We start from the raw sequence: 19,514 nt of genomic DNA, 5'->3' as shown, positions 1-19,514 counted from the left end.
TCCATGCTGCACCACTTTTAAAGTTTTTGAGCTTAGTTTTCCACTATCTAATCTTGAAAAGGGTTGAGTCATCCGAGTTCCAAAGATCAAGAAAGGGCAATGTAAGCCAGTTTATATTTGTGGGGGGTAATAAGGACAAATTTAGCCCCTTCCAGCAACATTTCCTACATTTTCCTGTGAGATATAAAATGTAACAATAGACTAGTGGGGTAAAAACAGCAAGGCAAAGATGAGGTGAGGCGGCAAATAAACACGTCGTAAAAAACAACATGATGAGATAGCACACGAGCACAGGAGTTGCTGCCGGTTCACATTTTCCACTGACTAGTAAGCAGCACTACAATAACTAAACTGGAGATGAGTGTGGAACTAAGTGGGACTGTTTCAACAATGTCAAGTGTTTCAGAGTCGAGTGCAGTGGGATATCTGAGAGGAATAAAGAGAGGAGAAAATGTATGGGAAGCATTTTTTTTTAAAGGATGTTGGAATCCACCTACAATCCTTCCCCCATGTTTCTCACCGCATCACATCTGTGCACACACACACACACACACTACACAACAGGAAGTTGCAGCCACTATATGCAGGCTGCGGCGGCTGCGACATTTCCAGCATGTGCTCTGTTTTCTCTCAGTACTGGTGCTGGATGGGCTCAAGAATTTCTCCAATATTATCTTTCTTCTCTCAGGCCCTATGTGCAGCCCAGCATGGCCCAGGAAGCAGAGCTACGCCATCCAAATAAACCCATTCCTCACACAAGGAACGCATATACTGCTGCAGTGGAATATGTTTTTAATCCTGAAAGGTTAACTTTTTTTACAATTGCTTGCTCAAACTACTAGATACACGGTGCTAAGAGATTTTACAATTGCTTGCTCAAACTACTAGATACACGGTGCTAAGAGATGAGTGTTTCAGAGCCAGGAGCACATCACAACAGTCCTGGTGTTTTACCTTGTAATCCTCTTCCTGGTGTGAAGCACTTGGTCTGCTCGAACGCCCGAGCTACCACTGCTCCTCTCAGCATGCTGGTGATTGAGTCCACCTGAAGAAAGCAAAAGGGTCAAGTTGGAGCACTTACATGATACAGTTTCCCACTAACCTAAGATCAAAAGTATGTGGAGGGAAGCAAAAACTGCTGCCCACACATAACACCTGCTTCTTTCACTCTCTCTGTAACACACACACACACACACACACACACACACACACACAATTCCACAGAGTCTCAATGAATACAATTTGCTATGCAGTATGTAAACAAAGCTGGGGAAACTGCTCTACAATAAAACAAATGACAGGAAGCAGCCCAAAAGTGCAGAGACAGCACACCGTAGTTTTTTTTTTGCCTTTCCACTGCTGATGGAGACATCCTCATAAAGATTCAAGCGCATGGTGTATACATGTATGTGTGTGTCTGTGTGTCTGTGTGTGTGTGTGTGTAATCAGATATGGTCAACCTTTGCTTCAAAGGTGTCAGAAAGGTCATGGGTCAGTTTAAGGCTGTCAAAAAAAAAAAACACACCCACAATATCTGTTCTGCATGCACAAAATTCTTTCTTTAAAAACATTAAGTTGCACATGAAATATGGTTTTGACCTTCCACCTTAACAAGAGAACAAAAACATTATGTAATGTATTTCTTAGGGGGATCAATAAAATATAAAAGATTCAAGAATGTTTATCTGCAAGATGGAGTGGATTTAAGGGATGTCGAGGAAAGAAAACAACTTTTTTTTTTCTAAAAAAGTTTTTCTTGGTCTTAGCACTAATAAGTCACATCAATCACATCTGTGCAGATGTTTTGCTGACCCACCTGACTAAACAGATGTTCCAAAAAGCTGTGAAGTTTCTTCTGCTTGTCGTGGGACAGCCACACACTGGAGGGCATCTCATCCCCTGCAGAGATGTGGTTATAGCATTACTGCACTAAAGGAAATGTGTTAAACACATGCACGTTTACTCCAGACTCCAAATCTATACATTTCTTTCAAATGTAAAACTTCTTAGCTTTGAGGCTAAAGAGAAACACATTTGACATCACCTATAGCTGCAATGTGTGTGTATGGTTGTGTGTGTGTAACATCCTAAGAGACGGAGGGAAAGGATATTTGACAGGATACACAGCTGTGTAAGATGTTAATGACAAATCCAGCTGGGATGTGTGGCCAAACGGCTGTCATATCCAATTAGATTCAACTTCAGGCTTTTGTGTTCTTGCCTTCCTGAATCATGCAGCTAGATTATAATCATGACCCGTCAATTATGGGACTTTTTTTTTTTTGGCAGTGCTGTGGTTGACTGGGGTTATGGATTATGACACTCAAATGGGAACATTTTATTGTCACATAGTCACACTGTATTGTGCTGATTATGGCCATATACTGTAAGTTATAGCTATTTTCTATCTTCAACTTATGTGTGAACTATGTACACCTGTTTACATATTCCATTCTATAGACCTGTTCCTACTGAATTCTGTCAATTTACAATTCTACCATACTGCTTTATTTATATTTATATCATATCGCCATACTATATTTATATTGATAATTCTGCTTATACGGCTCATACTATTTATATCTCCAGACTCTTCTATTCCCGGATGTCTTTTAGCTTGTATATATTGTATGTGTGTGTGTGTGTATATATATATATATATATATTTTTATTCTTTATTTTTATTTCATAATTTTTATTTTATATATATGTTTACATCTTCACTTATATCTTGTATTTTATATTTCATGTTTAGTGCTGTTTGGACAGAGAGAAACGTAATTTCAATTCTCGGTATGTCTCAACTTGAACTTGAACTTGAAGTGAGGTGGAGACTAATGTCAGCATTTGTGTACCTGAGTCCATCTCATCGCTGTGAACGTAGGAGCTACAGTGGCTGCTGCAGATACTGGTGAAGGAGGCGATGGAGTTCCTGTTGCTATTACAGTCACTGAGAAAAAAAACAGGCAGATACACATTAGAGAGAAAATATACTTGCAACAATATGGTATGCCATTTCTTCCACTTTGTTTTACCTGTATGAGTCTCGGTTGCTGATTGTGTCATGTCCGGAGTCCTCCTGCTCGTCTCCTGCAACATTAAAACACACTTTCTTCCCGTTCCGCTCCCCCTTCTCCCCTTCACTCTCTGCTGATATGTAGCTCTCTGGGGTCCTTGCCTCTGTTGCCGGAGGATGGGTGATGGAGGATAAAAGGCTGATGGAGAGAAAGAAAACAGTAGAAAGAAAGAGAGAAGGGGTTACTTACAACAGCTATTACATTCATCCAAAACTAACAATTGCGACAGCAGGATAAAAACATCCTCTTTGATCAGACTAATGAAACACAGGAAGCTCTTACGTGTGTCCCCGCACTGTAACATTTTGAACTGTACATACAGTGTATGTAGTATGCACGTGGGGCTCCAACAGCTGAGATGGCCAAACAAAATCCCGACCTGTTTGTACTTGGCTTCCGCACAACAGCTTCAGATGGTCAGGGATCCACATCATATTAATAGGTTCAAACATGTAGCAGGGTACAGCTGTGTCAACAGGCTGCAACTGCGCTGCAAGGATCAGCTCTCGCTGTTACCAGCGGCATGTGTTGTATCAGACGACTATCAGAAGAGCAGGAAGAGACCCGGCCCGGGATATTTTCACAGTTGCAGCAACACATGGTGGCATTTAAAGCCATATTCCAATAAATGCTGGGCTTGGACTTTTTTTGATCTCTCGCTCTCTCTCCACACGCACATACTCTGACACGCAATGTCTGTTTACATTTTCAACCTTATTTTAATTTGTGTCCGCTTACATTTTCCATTGTGTCATAACATCAGCGTTAAGGACATTTTAAAGCAGAGGCAGTAGGGAGGAGCGGCTTAAGGCTGCTCAGAGCTACGTGAAGTAAACAACCTGTCTCTATCATGCTTACCCAAATGCTTTTAAACATCTCTCCTTTTCCTTTCCCATTCCTCTCTCTCATTGATGCCCTTTTTTACCCATTCACAGGCTGACGAGGCCACAGAGATGCCCTCATTATGGTCCACTCCTGGAGCCACCACAATGCCCCTCCAAAGTAGAGTGGCATTCCATCGCCATGGAGAAGCTTTCCGGGCTCTGTGATTGGCTATTGGTTAATAAAGAAGGGAGCGCAGTTTGGGGCCTTTGGGGCGCAAACTATCGGAGGGAGTGAGAGAGAATAACAATGACTGGATCCCAGAAGGGGCTTCAACAGAAAGAGAAAAGAGGGGGAGAAAACAGACGAGAGCAGGCCAAAGTACACCGCTGCTTATCGCAAGCAATCAGAAAGATCTCTTAATCTCTCACAGGAAGCTCTTTAGCGCACTTCGACACATTAAATCATTAGACATCAATCGCTCCATTGCACCTATAAGTGTATTTGCATTACAAAGCTCCACATGAGGCGGTTTTGCCATAGGACATTTGCATGCGTTAATCCATGCTGAGGTAAATAAGTCAGAGGGCCCTATAGCTGTGAAACCCCTGCCAGTCAGGATGCTATTAATGATGTGCGCAGAATAAGGAAAATATGTGAAAATGGAGGAGGAGAGTAGGGGAGGGTGGGTATTTGATCCAGGAAGGGAGGAGGTCCTGATATGAAGCACGCCACGGGGCACGTCCACACACAGCTGTGACCCCTCGTCTGTGGCCCAGAGGCCAAAAAGTTCACAGGTCGCCGCCTCAAAATGGATTACTCTAGGACGAGCCAAGAAATTATGTAACTCCACTCTACATTCAGTTGTTTTCTTTTCCTAAATTACTTGAGGATATTTCTAATCTCAGATGAATGTACCGGTAGACTTCCTCTCTTGACTTTGGGTTGGGAATGGTGGGGGTGTGTCATAAATATAGCTACTTCAGTTCATTATTATATCACTATAGAGTGGTGCTGTCAAAGTTAGTTACACCCAGTGCGGTGAGTGGAGAACGACAGTGTCTATGTGGGCTGACGGGGTGTGTAGAAAGCAAGACATATAGGAAATGAGACAGGACAAAGGGACGCTGAGAGACCTCAACAAAACCAGCAGAGATAGCAGAGAAAGGGGTGTGTGTGCACAAAACAAGTAACGTTGACCCTAGGCCAGTCAACAAATAGGTTATTATGCAAACTAATCTAATGAAGAGCTCAGGAGGGTTGAACACACCCGCAGAGGTCAGAGTAATGCACACAGGCCGCAACCACTACCAACGCATCCCATTTTAGTTCCGCTGTTGTGAAACAGAACACACACCCACCCACACAGCGCATGCAAAGTGTGCATGTGTGTGTACGTCTGCATGTTTAAACAGATAGCGGATGGTAAAGGTCATTATCCCGGCGCTAGCTGTGTCTCAGACTATTCGAATGCATGTGGACACGACTACACTAATTGGCACCGACAGGAGCATGACAAAATTTGTCCAGACGCAGTCATTAAGAGCCCCGCTGTGGACTCACTCATTATTACCACGGTTAGGTGACAGCTCCATTCCATCTACCGACTTTTAATGTCATTCTGCGAAGGCTGCTGCCTTCGCTGAGGAGACTTCTAATGACTAAATCAATCAGATGATCATCTAAAGATTCATAACACACACATATATTGTAATCAGTCAGCTTCCCACCAATAATTATCAACGTCTGCACGGGACATCTGATACTTTGATCATTTTAGAGGTTTTATTAATATACAAGCAGGTCTGTGTGTGTTGGTGTGTTTTTTTTCTACTGTGCATGCATATATCAGTCGTCCATTGTTGCTGAATGGCATTTCCAGAGGGCACCTGGCCTAACGACACACCCTCCACTTCATTGAGATTGTATTTCCTGTTTGGTGGTGGGGGAGGTCAAACTGGAGCGGTGTTTCCCATTTCCTTTCCATAGACTCGTGTGCCTCCAAACAATGAACCCAGCGACCGCACTGAACACAGAGTGGCCAGCCAGGAAACCCTGATCTAACAACACACACACACACACACACACACACACAGACACACAGACACACATACCATATCAGATTTAAAATCCTGAGCAGAAATGGAGCTTGAGCATACCTGTGCACAAGTTGTGCAAACATACGCTAAAGAAAATCCACCAAATTGACTTATAAAATCTGTTTTTCTGTTTCGCTCTCACGCACAGCACAGCACACACACACACACACTCACACAGGTGCTAGAGTAATAACCAAAATGTATGCCCGCCCAGTGCCAGATGCAGCACACTGACCAGGCTGTGCTAAAAGTTACAGATTGTTATATGAGGCAATCTGATTTCAAAGGACATTTTCAATCAAATCAAAAACAGAATCAACAGGATGGTATCTCTTTCTATCATGAACACAAAGGGATTTGAAGTGTTTCAAAAAAAAAACATCGGTTTCACTCTTTGTTTTTGCAATTTGTGGGTAATATGTCGGAATAGATTAATCTCAAACTCGATCCCAGTTAATGAAACAGAACATCGTGTCTCACATGGGAATGATTTGCAGGAGGTCTGTGCATACGAGAGACAAACAAACATGTGTTTCTTGTGTGGGTGTTTATGTTTGCAATTTAGACCACTTTGAACCTTAACATTAATGTGACCGTACAGGTACAGATGTTGTATATACTGTAACTATGTACATATAGCCACTCACTCATGAATATGGGCCCCATGTGTCTCCATCTCCTTGACAACTGTTGTGAGTTTGTAGAGGAGTTTCTGGTACGCATCCAAGGTGAGCAGGTCTTCCTCTCTGAGCAGGAAACGAAGGCCATGGCCCTCTGTCCTGCCCAGGCTGTGACCCGATGGTGCAGCCATAGTGGTGATAGTATGCTGGACATTAACCATGGGGTTTAGCTTACCTGAGACAAAACAAACCAGTAAAAAGTCTGTGATTTCACAGCAGATTCAGATGCATTATAAGGATTTCATGCTCCCCGTTCTTACTCACCCTGATCAACACTGCTGCGTCCTCCCTTCTCCAGCGTGTTCTTCCTGTTGTCCAGCTGCACACCAAAGGCACTACCCAGAGAGGTGGTGGTCTTTGGGTAGGACACCTCCATCACGTTGATATGACAGTTTGTAGGGCAGAAGTCACTGCTGTGGAGGGGGGACACCTTGGCTTTAGCCTGCTTAAAGGTGGGCCACGCTCTGTTCTTCAGAACCCGAGCAAACTGTAAAAGAAAGTTGAGAGAGAGAGAGAGGTGTGATAATTTGTGAGAAATATGGGGAAAGATATTGCAGGTAGGTTCACAATCAATAGTAATCAAAAGTACGGAATAGGAATTGAAATGAGAGAACAGGCAGACTTCAAAAGTCTTTGTACCTGACCGGCACAAGAATAAAAGGCTCCATGTGAAACACACTACAGCAATATCTGTCAACTGCATGTACTGTCTTGCTTCACATGTATGACCAGAAGAAGTTTAAACACCCATTACTGTACACTTTCTACATTTTATGTGACTGCTCAAATATCTCAACCAAATCAAAGATCCAACACAGACACATACCATCATCATTGCTCACATATGTGAAGAACCCCAGACCCCAAACACACATTTATCATTTCTATTGATGTGAATTAAATTAAGCTGATGTATAGCAGCTCATATCATCATTTTGTTTAGATTACATGATGAAATGATGTTTTTGCCGTTCAAGATTTGATTTGTAACCTCCAGGATGTGAGTTCATGTCTTGAATTTGTTGCAAAGGAACTGTGGCTTTGTTTTTATTACAGCAATATCAAACACACTTCCCACTGACAAAATAAAAAATAAAGATCCTTTCAGATAACAGCACATGGATAGCATACGCTGTTGAATGAGAGAGGATATCTTCCTTGGTGGTTTAATGCTATGAAACTTGTATAGGACATCAAACTCCACCCATCCCTGCTGTGCTACGAGATAGCATCTCCATGTAAAACAAAATACGCAGGGAGCCTGAAGGACTGCTCGGATCCAATAGAGCTGATACAGAATATCACAAACACATTTTTTCTTTTTTGCAACATTTGGTTGCACTTTCCTTGAACCCTCCATCACATCCTGTCTTGGATTTTACACAGTAGATGCCATGAGCCGTCAGATCAGTTTTTAGCAACTTGGGCTGTCAAGCAATATAAACACTACATAATGTATATGTTACCTAAGGAACTTAAACCAAACATGTCCTCTCCGTTATCTCAGATAGCTGCAGTATGAAGCTGCTGCTCCGAGTGAGATGATGTGCTCCAGATGGACCATGAGCTGACCCCTCTCTTGAGACCAAAGAGTCTCACCACATCTCTGTCTCTAGAGGTTTGTGAACTCTTATTTCCACGCCTCGGGTTAACATCATCCTCATCCTTGTATCTATCCTGTCTCTTCATGTCAGTTCCTTCCTCTTTCATCCTTCCTTCTCTCTCACATCTTGCTTCTTCTCTCATTCTTCCACTTTGGTCCCCCCCCCTCCTTTCTCTCTAGGGGTCTGAGAAGGAATGCTCCAGTGCAGGAGGGGATCTTACACAACAAAAGTCCTGGCTGTGGCTACGCAGGGCTATTTATAAGTGACTGGTAATTAATCCAAGGCCCACTCGAATGTTGAGTCAGATATTTTTGCTTATTCCTTCTCACGCACATTTGCACGCATTGAGATGTTTGGCCTATAGACACATGCTTACAGATGTGAATGAAAAGTGCTGAAAATACTTTGGCTCTGTCGACAACCAGCTGTAACCTAGTTACAAACAAAGCGCCAGATAATGCTACGAGTTGCACACATATTCACAAACTTAGTGACAAGTTTGCAAGATACTGACAGATATCTTTATATTTCTGCCTCAGTCTCAGGTCAACTGATTACATTCTAGCACAGCAGCCTTCACATACTGACACTTGTGTTCAACTTGTTTGGAGTGTGTTTCATACATCTGACATGTTGATGACAACCAGCATCCATCAAGGACATCTACAGTACGTCTTTTACATCTTACTATGTTTTCCTCAGTGGAGGTTATAGAAATTCTATCACAGTGCATCTACGGGGAAGTGGTTCAGCAGGATTTCAACTCTTTCTTTAAGGACAAGAACCACAGCATGGAACCACAGCGAAAACTATGTAAAAGTGGCGTTTCTACACTGGCTGCACCCTGTTTCTATTACTGTCGAACTACAGAATATTGCAGAAGACCATTATGGTTTCAATGTGTGTAAAAACATATACGTATGCAGCTAACAGTGAAGAGAAATACTGTATCAAAGAAAAAAAGTGCCTTTTTGTTTGTCACAGCAGCAGCACAGGATAGTTACCTTTCTGTAGTTGGTGATACGCCGATTAATGTGCTCCACCCTTTCGCCACACATGGCACTGAAGCGTACCTGCAGCTCCTCCGGGATCACATCACAGCTGAAACTTAACCTGCCACACATCTGCACCAGCGTGTCATCGTTACGCGCCAGCGCCTCCAGGATCTGGTCAGAGAAAGGGCAAACAAAGACAGGGATGATTAACTGCTACGCAAATGCCTCTAAAAAATCTCTTTCGGAAAAAAAACAAAACAACTAATGGGATGTAAATGAATGAACGAGCTCTTTCTCATCGGAAAACAAAATAACGTTTGGCTTGGGGGCTGATTCCTCCAAAGCATTTCATGAGCGGTTTAACTTGGATATCTAAAAATTTCCATGCGCTATTGATAAATGGAGTCTACATATGCTGCACGTATGTAGACTCTGACTCTCCAGATCAGAGATTAGATATGAGGGGGGAAGAGAGACACAAATCTCTGAGCCGCCTTAATGAGATGCCCGATGGAGGAGAGAGAAAAAGCAGGGGAGGAAATGTAATAGTAGACTGGAGCACAAAAAAAAACCTGTATTAAAATTCAACATCACACAAATCTCAGAGGACATAGTGGACTGCTAGGGCAGATGTTTGTAATAATACTAAATTTACTTTCACTCTGGAGGAATTGGAAACTACTTTTTTTTTTTAGTTTTATATGTGTTGATGTCACTGACTTTCATTTAAGATGTTGCTTTGAAAGACTTTAGAACACCAGGGCTGTAAATCTAGATCAGTTTAAGACATGAACCCAACTTGTGATCTCTGCTAATTTACAATGAAGAAGAGTAATGTTGTTCATCATGAGATTTGGCAGAAAGATGCTGCAAACTGTGTTTTATTTCCCAGACCAGCATGTGTGCATCAAGTCTGAGTGAATCTTCTTTCCTCTGTGTATCCTAAATCAATAATGATCATTCTGTGAACATCGCCGCTGGGATGTAAAAAGCATGCACTTAACACAGCCGGGAACTAACATGACTAAAATAAAGCTGTCAGTTTTAACTAGCATCAAGACACTCAATCTACGCACCAGGGGAGCTGTTGGCTGTATCCGGCTAAGTATTCAAATCGAAAAAGAAAAAAAAAAAACACGCTGTGAGATTTGTGCGTCATTTTGAGGAGAGATGCCGTTACAAAGTTCTTGATTCGAAATTCTACTGAGATTTCACCTACATAAATAATCATATATAAAGAAAAATGAATGTCCTGATCAGTCAGGTTCATCTACTGCTACTCGGTGAAAGACAGAAGCGTTTTCATGGTTTGTTTATGTCTTCATTATTCTCCCTCATCAAGTATAGCTCAGCTCTGAGGTGATGAATACCAACAACAGTGCTATTCATCTGCTAAAAGGTAATAAAATTTTCCCCCTGTCTCTCTATGTTATCCACAGACTGCTGCACAAAGTCTAAAGCTTAAACGACATGTTTGCTTCATAAATTCTAAGTAATTGCCATTAAGTGAACGAGACATTCCTGTAGGGCTGTATCGAGGCCTTAGATGAGGGCCTAGTCCTCCCACTTTTTGTGAAATGCACATTGCAGGTTTATGATGATTTCTAATAAAGTACAAGTGATGCATGTGATCAAACACAAATGTGGTAAGGAATATGCTCAATTTAAGCATAATATCGACTGAAATAATAAAGGTATTACAACAAGATTTCAACACAAACCCTTATACTGTAAAAGACAGCATATCAAATATAGGTAAAAGTGTAAATATTGTGCTTCAATTAATCAAACTACCATAAAGTGGACCTGGTGTTTTGTGGGTAACCTGGCCTGGAGGCGAAATCCAAAAAAGCACATTTATTGAATTACCTAATAAAAATAAACGGCTCATTAACCAGATGCTCAACCAACCAATCAGCCTAAAGTCCAGTTCAGATGTCCAGAATCTTAAACTGGACATACTGTCATTAATCCTGACACATGTATTGTTATTGAGTAATGTGTCAGCATCTCGTTACACAGCTATCAGATCACATTGTTGAACTGAACAGACAGAATACCTTAGCGGTGAGGCTGAAGAATCCCTTGGGTTCGACCATCTTTTCCAGCACGTGACACTTGATGCCAGCTGTGCTGTCATACTCGTACATCACTCCGTACTCCAGGTGAACGTTGTCTACTGTCAGACTTACGTGGTCCTTCTTCCCGTCGATGATGGCTATAGTGTTGAATTTGTCCATCACCTCTGAGATCGTAGAAACACAGAAGTATAAAGTGACAGTGGTGAAAACAGATTTCTGGCAGCACACGTGCACGGATCACATAAATGATGTTCTGATCATGTTCTTGTGATAAACACAAAGTTTCACGATCTTCACCACAAGAAGTGTTTTCATCATAGCACTTTCTGCACTGTAGGAGGCCTCAGACCACCAAATCTGCAGTTCATTTCAGAGAAAAACCCTCTCCACATGGCTTCCCACCAAATTACCAAATGATGAGCAATTCCAAGGGCTTTAAGTTAACCGGCCCTATGCTAACTCGAAGACTTAATATGGCAATAAATCCTGCTCCGGAGCTGTTTGCTATAAGGGGAATAGCTCTCCTGTTTTACTTTCTCATTGGGATCCATAAATCGTAGGGGGAAAATTAACACTTGATGAGCCTGAAGAGGCGACTATTTCACAGACTAACACTCTCCAGATGAGCTTGCTTGGAGCTGCGTCTGACTTGTTAAGTGGAGAGCACGACAGGGCTTGTGTTCCCGTGAACAAGCCTGTGTTACATCCACAGACACCTTGAGTGGAATTTATTTTCCCGTAGGAGTAATTCTCCTGTAGTTTCCTGTGCTTTTGTGCTTGTGTGTGTGTGTGTGTGTGCATGTGTGTGTGTGTGTGTATGGTCACCTTCTACTTTACACTCAAAGCCGTCTCCGTTCTCCTCAGGCGTTGGCTTCTGGTTTGTTTTCTGGTTGTCCTCTTGGGCGCTCTCACTGTTGTTGTACACCCACTTAATGGTATCTTGCTGCACGGGGTTACAATAAAAGAATTCATTGAGAATGTTTTTGCACAGAACTTAGAAAAACGATTGAAATAGAAAGTTTTTGGCAAGAGTGGCAAGAGAGCCACATCACTTTAAGAAGAACCAAGAATTAACAAAATCTGTTACTCATAAATGTTTTGCTTGTCTCCATCAAATAATTTGATTTTTCTAATTAGAGGAAACTTGGACTCTAAAACTTGTTGGAATTAAACTGAGTCACAACTGTGGTTAACAGGTGGCATTCAGTCGCACATGGAAAATGAGAAAAAATAAAACTGTGAGTACACAGAACTCATGTGTGTGTCTTTGTGTGTGTGTGTCTGTGTGTGTGTGTGTACACTTGAGCTGAGGTTTGGGTCTGATACAGCATGTTTAGCTGATTCTGCTCAGATATGGTGTGCGCTGTCACAGTTGGGTTGGCAAAGCATACAGTGAAAAGCCATCACAAACATATGGGAATACGGTGCTTGGTGAGACCGCAAAAGCAAACCCATGCCAATCTCATCAACTCGCTCTAGTGTGCCACACAGCTCTGTGTGTGTGTGTGTGTGTGTGTGTGTGTGTGTGTGTGTGAGTCTGTGTATCTGTCTGTGTCTGTTCTCTCCACACCCAAGCCCACAGTGGGTTTTCTGCCAAGGCTACATGCTGTGCCTGCCTACTGGTCTGTGGTCTTCTAGCGTACAACCACACACAGAAAGAGACAGAGAAAGAGAGAGAGGGTGGTTCCTCTGTGTCCGTACTTGATGTAAACCAGATCTCCAGTAGTGTTAGAACCCTGAAGTGCTTCAGTAAGCCTGAAGTCCCCACGGGGCTCAATTATAGTGACACACTACACTAACTCACACCATACACACATCCTTAGGTTTCTATTTTCAAACGTTTTTCCCACCTTCAACAGGTGGACTCAACTTGCTTTCTCTGCCCACCACAAGTCTACCGGCTGTCAACCACTCTCCCAGGGTAAAAAAAAAAAGAAGAAGAAAAAAAAACCCTGGCTGGCTTATTCACCATATTTTCCTTCATCTTTCTCAACCCTGCCTTCAGGGATCTCACCAACTCTGAGCCCCAGCCACCCCCAGATCCTTTCCCACCTCTCTGCAGCCTGCCAGTCTCCCAGAGCAGGCCCACCACTGTGAGCCAGGGGTCAGCGCTGGAGGAGCCAAAACTACTATTATTTCTGCGTAATGACCCAAGAGAAGGAAAGAGGGAGTCAGAGAGAGAGAGAGAGAGAGAGAGAGAGAGATGAAGGTAAACGGGAGCTAAGTCTCTCTGCTGTGTTTCATTCTCACGGTCATCTAGTCTTTGTTTCCCTCTTTTTGTGCCTTTTGTTCTTTTATAATCTCCCACACTTCTCCTCCTTTTAGTCTCATTGCGTAACTATCAGTTCACTTAACATACATTTCAAATTATATCAACTTCAACAAGTGTAGGTCATGGGAAATGAATGTGTGACCTCCAAATCAAACATAATTGCAGGGGGATAAACTCAGGGGAATATATCTTCACAGTATTCACACAGAATGTGTGATAAACTAAATATTGGGTAAACTCTTTCCCCCCTGAAGTAAAACTTTCCAAAATCTGCAGTGTCCAGTTGGATGTACCCTGCAGTTTACCCCCCGTTTCCTTCTCCTCCCGCCTCACCTGTGTAGGCCGTCGGTACTTCCTGCATGCTGTGACATGAGCGATGACACTGGCATGGCTCTCCTTGCTCACATTGATGCCATTCACCTTGATGATGCACTGGCCCGGGTGGAGACCGGCGATGGCTGCCACAGTGCCTGGGGTGAGACAGACACAAGAGAGGAAAAGGAGAGATGTCAAGGGCAATAACTACTGTGCATAATTATGCAGGTGAAAGCGGAATCCGGATGAAACACAACGCCGGCACGTCCCAAAAAATAACTGTGACATATTCCACATCCTGTACACAAAATTAGGCTGAACGACATTCCTTTTTTTCGTCTTTGAATTTGCAACTTTAGTTTCCTGTTTTGGCAGCTCTGGAGGAGTGTGAGAGAGTGCGTAGAGAGGAGGGAAGTTGTTTATCTGGGGTAGACGGAGGCCTCTTTGAGGGATGTGATTCAGACCATAAGAGAACTTCAAGGTTTACAGCTATCAGAAGGAAGTGCATGGCAGACTAAATATTCCTACCATTTGTTTTCATAGCTCCTTAAACACACATTAGGCATACCTCAAATTGCAATATACAGAAACTGGATTCCTTTTGCCAAGTATTGTAAGAATAAAATTATAAAGCTGAGGTTCCTCTGCTGTTTTAGTAATTAGACAGATCGACTGTACCTAATAATAAAAGCAGACTACGGACAAGGCCAGGATATGGATTAAACAAGTGTGGTACAAGATACAGCCCTCTAACATTCATGTTATTCAGCTTGGTTTGCTTCGCGCGCGTGTGTGTGTGTGTGTGTGTGTATCTATTTTTGCCTGCGGGTTGAACACAGCTTTTATTTATTAATATTTGTTTCACACAGGCTGTCTTAGGTGTGTCTCTTTTTGAAAAAAAAAATCATTAACATGGTGTTTTATGTTTACAAGAGAAACAACATGTTCTAGTTGCATAAAAATGGAAAGGTTCACGGCTCAGTGGTATTATCAGTGTTTTCATCAACTTAGTTTAGCATGTCAGCACTACTGACATTTGTTAATTAGAAAAAAGTTGATAGTATTTGGTCAAAAAACAAACTATCGGCCAAATTTCAACTTGCTTGTTGCTTTACAGGAAAACTGGAAGACAGTAGTAGGTTTATCCTCTAGGGATCTTGAATGTTTGTACAAAATTTCATCTTGCAGTTGTTGAAAATATTTCACTTTCAACCAATGTGAAGAACTGACCTGGTCAAATTTACCACAAACTTTTTTAAAGAAAAAAATCTGAAGAGTGACCTTGAAGAAGTGCAGCGTGAAAAGCATCACAGAAACGAGAGCTAACCGACAACAACAATGCCAGTATCAACGACGACAATACACTGAAGTGCAATTTGAAATTAATTTTTAATGATCTCCTTGTCTCTGTCTCTAATTGGTATTACCTGCTCCTGTTGACCTTAGACACCAGGGGACAGCAGCCGTTATGACAATCCAAGGGATTAGACACCTCCTACATCATCAGGTTTGTCTCAGGGGGATCAGAGCATCTACTTGAACACACAGCAGGTTCCCAGGCAACCACATCATCAGGCCATCACACACACAGACACACAAGCACAGTCATAGTCACAGTCTCACACACACACACACATTTATACCCTGCTATCCCACTTAGATTGCTTAAGGAAAAAAAACAAGATTCAATTCCCCTGAGAACGGCCAGACAAGGGCATGGATTGTTTTTGGATTGGATCCTATCTTGTGCCAGACCTGAGAGGAGTGCTACTAAACATGTTGTGTTTGGAGAAAAAGAGACACTCTTTTGGAAAAAAAAAAAATGATCAGCACTTTTCCATCAGACGGAGGACCTGAACCATGAAGGAAAATGTGAAGAGGTAAATGGGAATTATTGCAATGCGGGAAGTAGACTAATAACCAGATAATTCTCCGTTTTGGCAGCACCATGAACCAACCAGCTGAGCCACATGGAGAGCATGAGCGAGGAAAATTGGCCTCCTGTGGCCAAGTCACGCACTCCCCAAAAGATTGCTGTGGCAGCTGCTTGCCAGCTGTGCCACAATAGCAAAAAGGTGATGGGAGGCCCTTTTCTGATGAGGCCAGACAGCTCAAGTGGTGGAGGTGGCGATCTCTTACCTCTCCCAACAGCATGGACCACAGATGGACCGAAACCACGAATCTGGAAACCCAATCCATCAGCAGAGTCTGGAATCTTTACCGTCCTGGGTACAAGAGGAGGGAAAATAAGAAAGTTGATACAACATGACTTTGACAATGTCTCTTTGTTATCCTGTACACATAAAGCATGCACAGATTAATGCATGTGCATATGCGGATCAGACGTACTCTCTTGGCTTGGTGCTGACAAGCACCCTGATGGGTCCCTTGTTGTTGAAACACTGCCTGAGGAGGACTTCCACTTCAGAGAAAGGCCTGAGGAACACCAGGTCTCCATTTATGGCAAACAACTTCTTCCCCACCTCCAGGCCAGCCATCTTACAGCAGAATACAATAGAAAAGAAGAGAAAAGAATAGGTGATAGAAAAGTACAGAGGCAAGCATCTTGTTTTAATATCAGAAGTCAATTTTTCTGGTATAGCAATATTCCCAAAGGATTTCTATATATCACAAAGAAAAGTGTACACACTCCCAGACAATATGGCATAGCTTTTATCTATGAGTGTACAGCTGGATCCTGTTGTGGATTTCATTGTCTCAGACTGAATATTTAAAAGCAAACACACAAAATGCAATATGCAATCCAGACCTTCCAGGCACATTCAGTGCTACTTCAAGGCTGGAGGGAATTACGGGTCGTGCGCTTAGATTGATCATATTTGCCTTCAGACTCCTCTGTCCCATTTCCATCTAGCAGATCAAAGCTAAACACCAAAGGAGACCTCAGAAAATATGGCGCCCTTTAATGTGCTCTACTTCATGAAAATGCTTCTAATGTTAGCATCAGTGTCCATCACCATGAAGCAGGTTTAGTTTAGGAGCAAACAGTTTAGAGATTTAGATTTTTTATGACTGATGATCCAACCACATTTTAACAAAAAAGGCTTCTGCTATAAAGGCATCACAGCTTTGGAGAAGAAGAAAATTAAATACAGAAAAAGAGGATACACTGAACCGCAGTCTGAAAACCGTAAAGCTAAAACACCCTTGGATCTTGGGTGCTACTTTCGCTATAGCAGGGATTACATGGATTTACTCTCCACTGTACGATACTGAAGGTAAAACCTTTTTGGAAACCAATTAATTAAATAAAATGGTTGCACTCAGTGGATTTGCAGAGACGGGAAAAGGAATTTGTACATTGCTTTCCACATACAATTCAACTTCGGGGAACGCAAATTTGTGAAATTGACTTAAATTGCAACCACCTGGATTTAAGCCTAAAAAGCCTTCACATTAGTTGTGCTGTACTATGTAATGTTATATAAACATGTACTCTGTCCTCTTTGTATCCATTGTGTTAAGGAAAAGTACATGTGTGGAGTAAAAGTGTGTGTGTGTGTGTGTGTGTGTGTGTGTGTGGGTATGTGTGTGTGTGTGTGTGTGTGTGTGTGTGTGTGTGTGTGTGTGTGTGTGTGTATGTGTGTGTGTGTGCATTCACACCTCAGCTGGGGAACCCTTCTCTACAGATTTGATGATGGGGACTCTGTTCCTCTCTTCCAGGGTAAAGCCGTAACCTCCATCACTGGGTCTTATCTGGGGGGAAAAAACGACACGTCTCCCATCAGCAAAATCCCAAGCCAGCAGACCAAGACATTTTTACAGAGCGCAAATACACACACCAGAAGCAGATACTGGTACAGGCTGATAGCGGCCATGTTCGTATTTGCTCACTCCTCTGAAAAGAATGCTTACTGAAGTATAAAATGGACTTTTGCAGTGTTATGACTTTTCCTCCTCACAGCTGTGGGCTTCCTAATGACTTACTGTGCCATTGGTTTGTTTTGAGTTGTGGGTGAGTTATAGCAAAGTCACAGCATACTGGATAGACTGAGAGCTAATCAATAAGCCACCAAAGAGTACTGTTAGAGAGCGCTCACCAGAAGAGACTTGGAGATGACATTCTCGACTATTTTCAGGTCATGCTTCATGGGTTTGTGTTTGGTGTTGGAGCCCTCCATCTCCTCGTCAGCAAAGAAACGAAACAACAAGGGCTCGTCCTTGAATTCACTCTTTTCCAGCACTGAAGAAAGTAACAACAAAGTCAAACATGAACGAATATCAGATAAACAAACAAATGAAAACTTGCTGACTAGTCATATTACTGGCAAATAGACTAAACTTCAAAACGGCGTTTGAAAAGTTTTAGCTCCTTGACTGCAGACCATGTGTAATTACAAACATCTTTGTTTTAGTTTTTTTTTAGTTTGTTTCCATTTAAATCGTGTGAAAATCAGTGAACAGGCTCTTGCTCAAATTGTGTAATCAATCATTTTTGTCATTTTTGACAAAGTAACATCAACTTTCTCATGCTAATGCATTTCTGACAGCTGTTGGATTTGAAGAACATGCACTGCATTACCTCAAAACTGCTCTGTACCTTTGACAAACACTTATGAAGACTTGACGAATTGTAGAGAAATGAATGGAAACCAATGGACGCTTCGAAATGTAGAAAATGCATTCATATTTCAATAATACAGAAAAAATAAGCACAACCATATTAAGTTAAAGCAGGTTCTCATTCAATCAAACATTTTGCATTAAGCTCAGAGGTTTAATCATTATTAGTCAGATGCCAAATGGACCATGTATCCCAAATTGCACTAATTCACATCATGAGAGAAAGGGAGACCCTGCATTTGTCATAAAATATCACTTTCGAATGAACCCAGTCTCCATGGCAACATAACGCCTTCACCATAACTTCAATTTTAAAATGAAGAAATAGCCCTGAGGGGAAAAACAAGAGTTACCTTCTTCCCTCACTTCATTCCCCTCAAGATCCGATACAGCGCCAGTAGTTTTAATAGCTACATCGTCGGGCCAAAAAACTTACTGGCACGAATGGTAAAAATTACCCTGAAGACTGTTGAAGTGACAGGAAGTAGGAAGTTTGATGACTGAGACTGCTATGCTTTATAGATGTGACGGTAATTTGTAGTGTGAGGCCTGAACTGTGGGTAGTTCAGAGCAGTTACATCAGAGGTACGAGGAGACACACTATGACTCATACAGCAGTGTGTATGATGTGGACTTTGGCACGTGGGAAGTGCAGAGTTAAAAACAAGCCTGACTCAGATAAACAAACTGTAACCATGGCTACTGACAAGTTCTGCACTTAAGCTGACAAACATCCATGTGTTACATGCCAAGTTCTCACAGCTAAAGCAAACCATGCATATATCCTGTGCTTGGTTACTGAAGTCATATGCACACAAGTACGCATGGAGTTAATGATAGTATGCTTGAATGCAATCAGAGCCCTAACCAGACATATGCACACATACAAATTCATTTGCTGGATTGGAAAAAATATTCTATTTCTGCAGTGTGTCAAAGGGATTATAAGTAGAAATGGAAAGAGAACAAGAGTGGTTGTGTTCTA

General features: G+C 42.1%; 1 protein-coding gene across 1 annotated transcript in view; it reads right to left on the bottom strand.

Moving 5' to 3' along the window:
* The window catches only part of prex2 (phosphatidylinositol-3,4,5-trisphosphate-dependent Rac exchange factor 2), an 85,664-nt gene that overhangs the window by 27,020 nt on the left and 39,130 nt on the right, over positions 1–19,514 (bottom strand). Inside the window, exons 16-29 of the mRNA XM_019273722.2 lie at positions 18,007–18,149; positions 17,570–17,662; positions 16,295–16,443; positions 16,085–16,170; positions 13,964–14,100; positions 12,184–12,301; positions 11,338–11,522; positions 9,287–9,448; positions 6,943–7,165; positions 6,646–6,853; positions 3,036–3,215; positions 2,856–2,950; positions 1,817–1,899; positions 955–1,045 (exon numbers count right to left, since the gene is read on the bottom strand). Of these exons, the coding sequence (XP_019129267.1) occupies positions 955–1,045; positions 1,817–1,899; positions 2,856–2,950; positions 3,036–3,215; positions 6,646–6,853; positions 6,943–7,165; positions 9,287–9,448; positions 11,338–11,522; positions 12,184–12,301; positions 13,964–14,100; positions 16,085–16,170; positions 16,295–16,443; positions 17,570–17,662; positions 18,007–18,149 (1,953 nt within the window). The remainder of the gene's footprint in view (positions 1–954; positions 1,046–1,816; positions 1,900–2,855; positions 2,951–3,035; positions 3,216–6,645; positions 6,854–6,942; positions 7,166–9,286; positions 9,449–11,337; positions 11,523–12,183; positions 12,302–13,963; positions 14,101–16,084; positions 16,171–16,294; positions 16,444–17,569; positions 17,663–18,006; positions 18,150–19,514) is intronic.

The sequence above is a fragment of the Larimichthys crocea genome, chromosome XXIII, assembly GCF_000972845.2.
Source record: "Larimichthys crocea isolate SSNF chromosome XXIII, L_crocea_2.0, whole genome shotgun sequence".
Lineage (NCBI taxonomy): Eukaryota > Metazoa > Chordata > Actinopteri > Sciaenidae > Larimichthys > Larimichthys crocea.
Note: the sequence above shows the minus strand (reverse complement) of the source record. Positions and strands in the feature narration are given on the sequence as shown.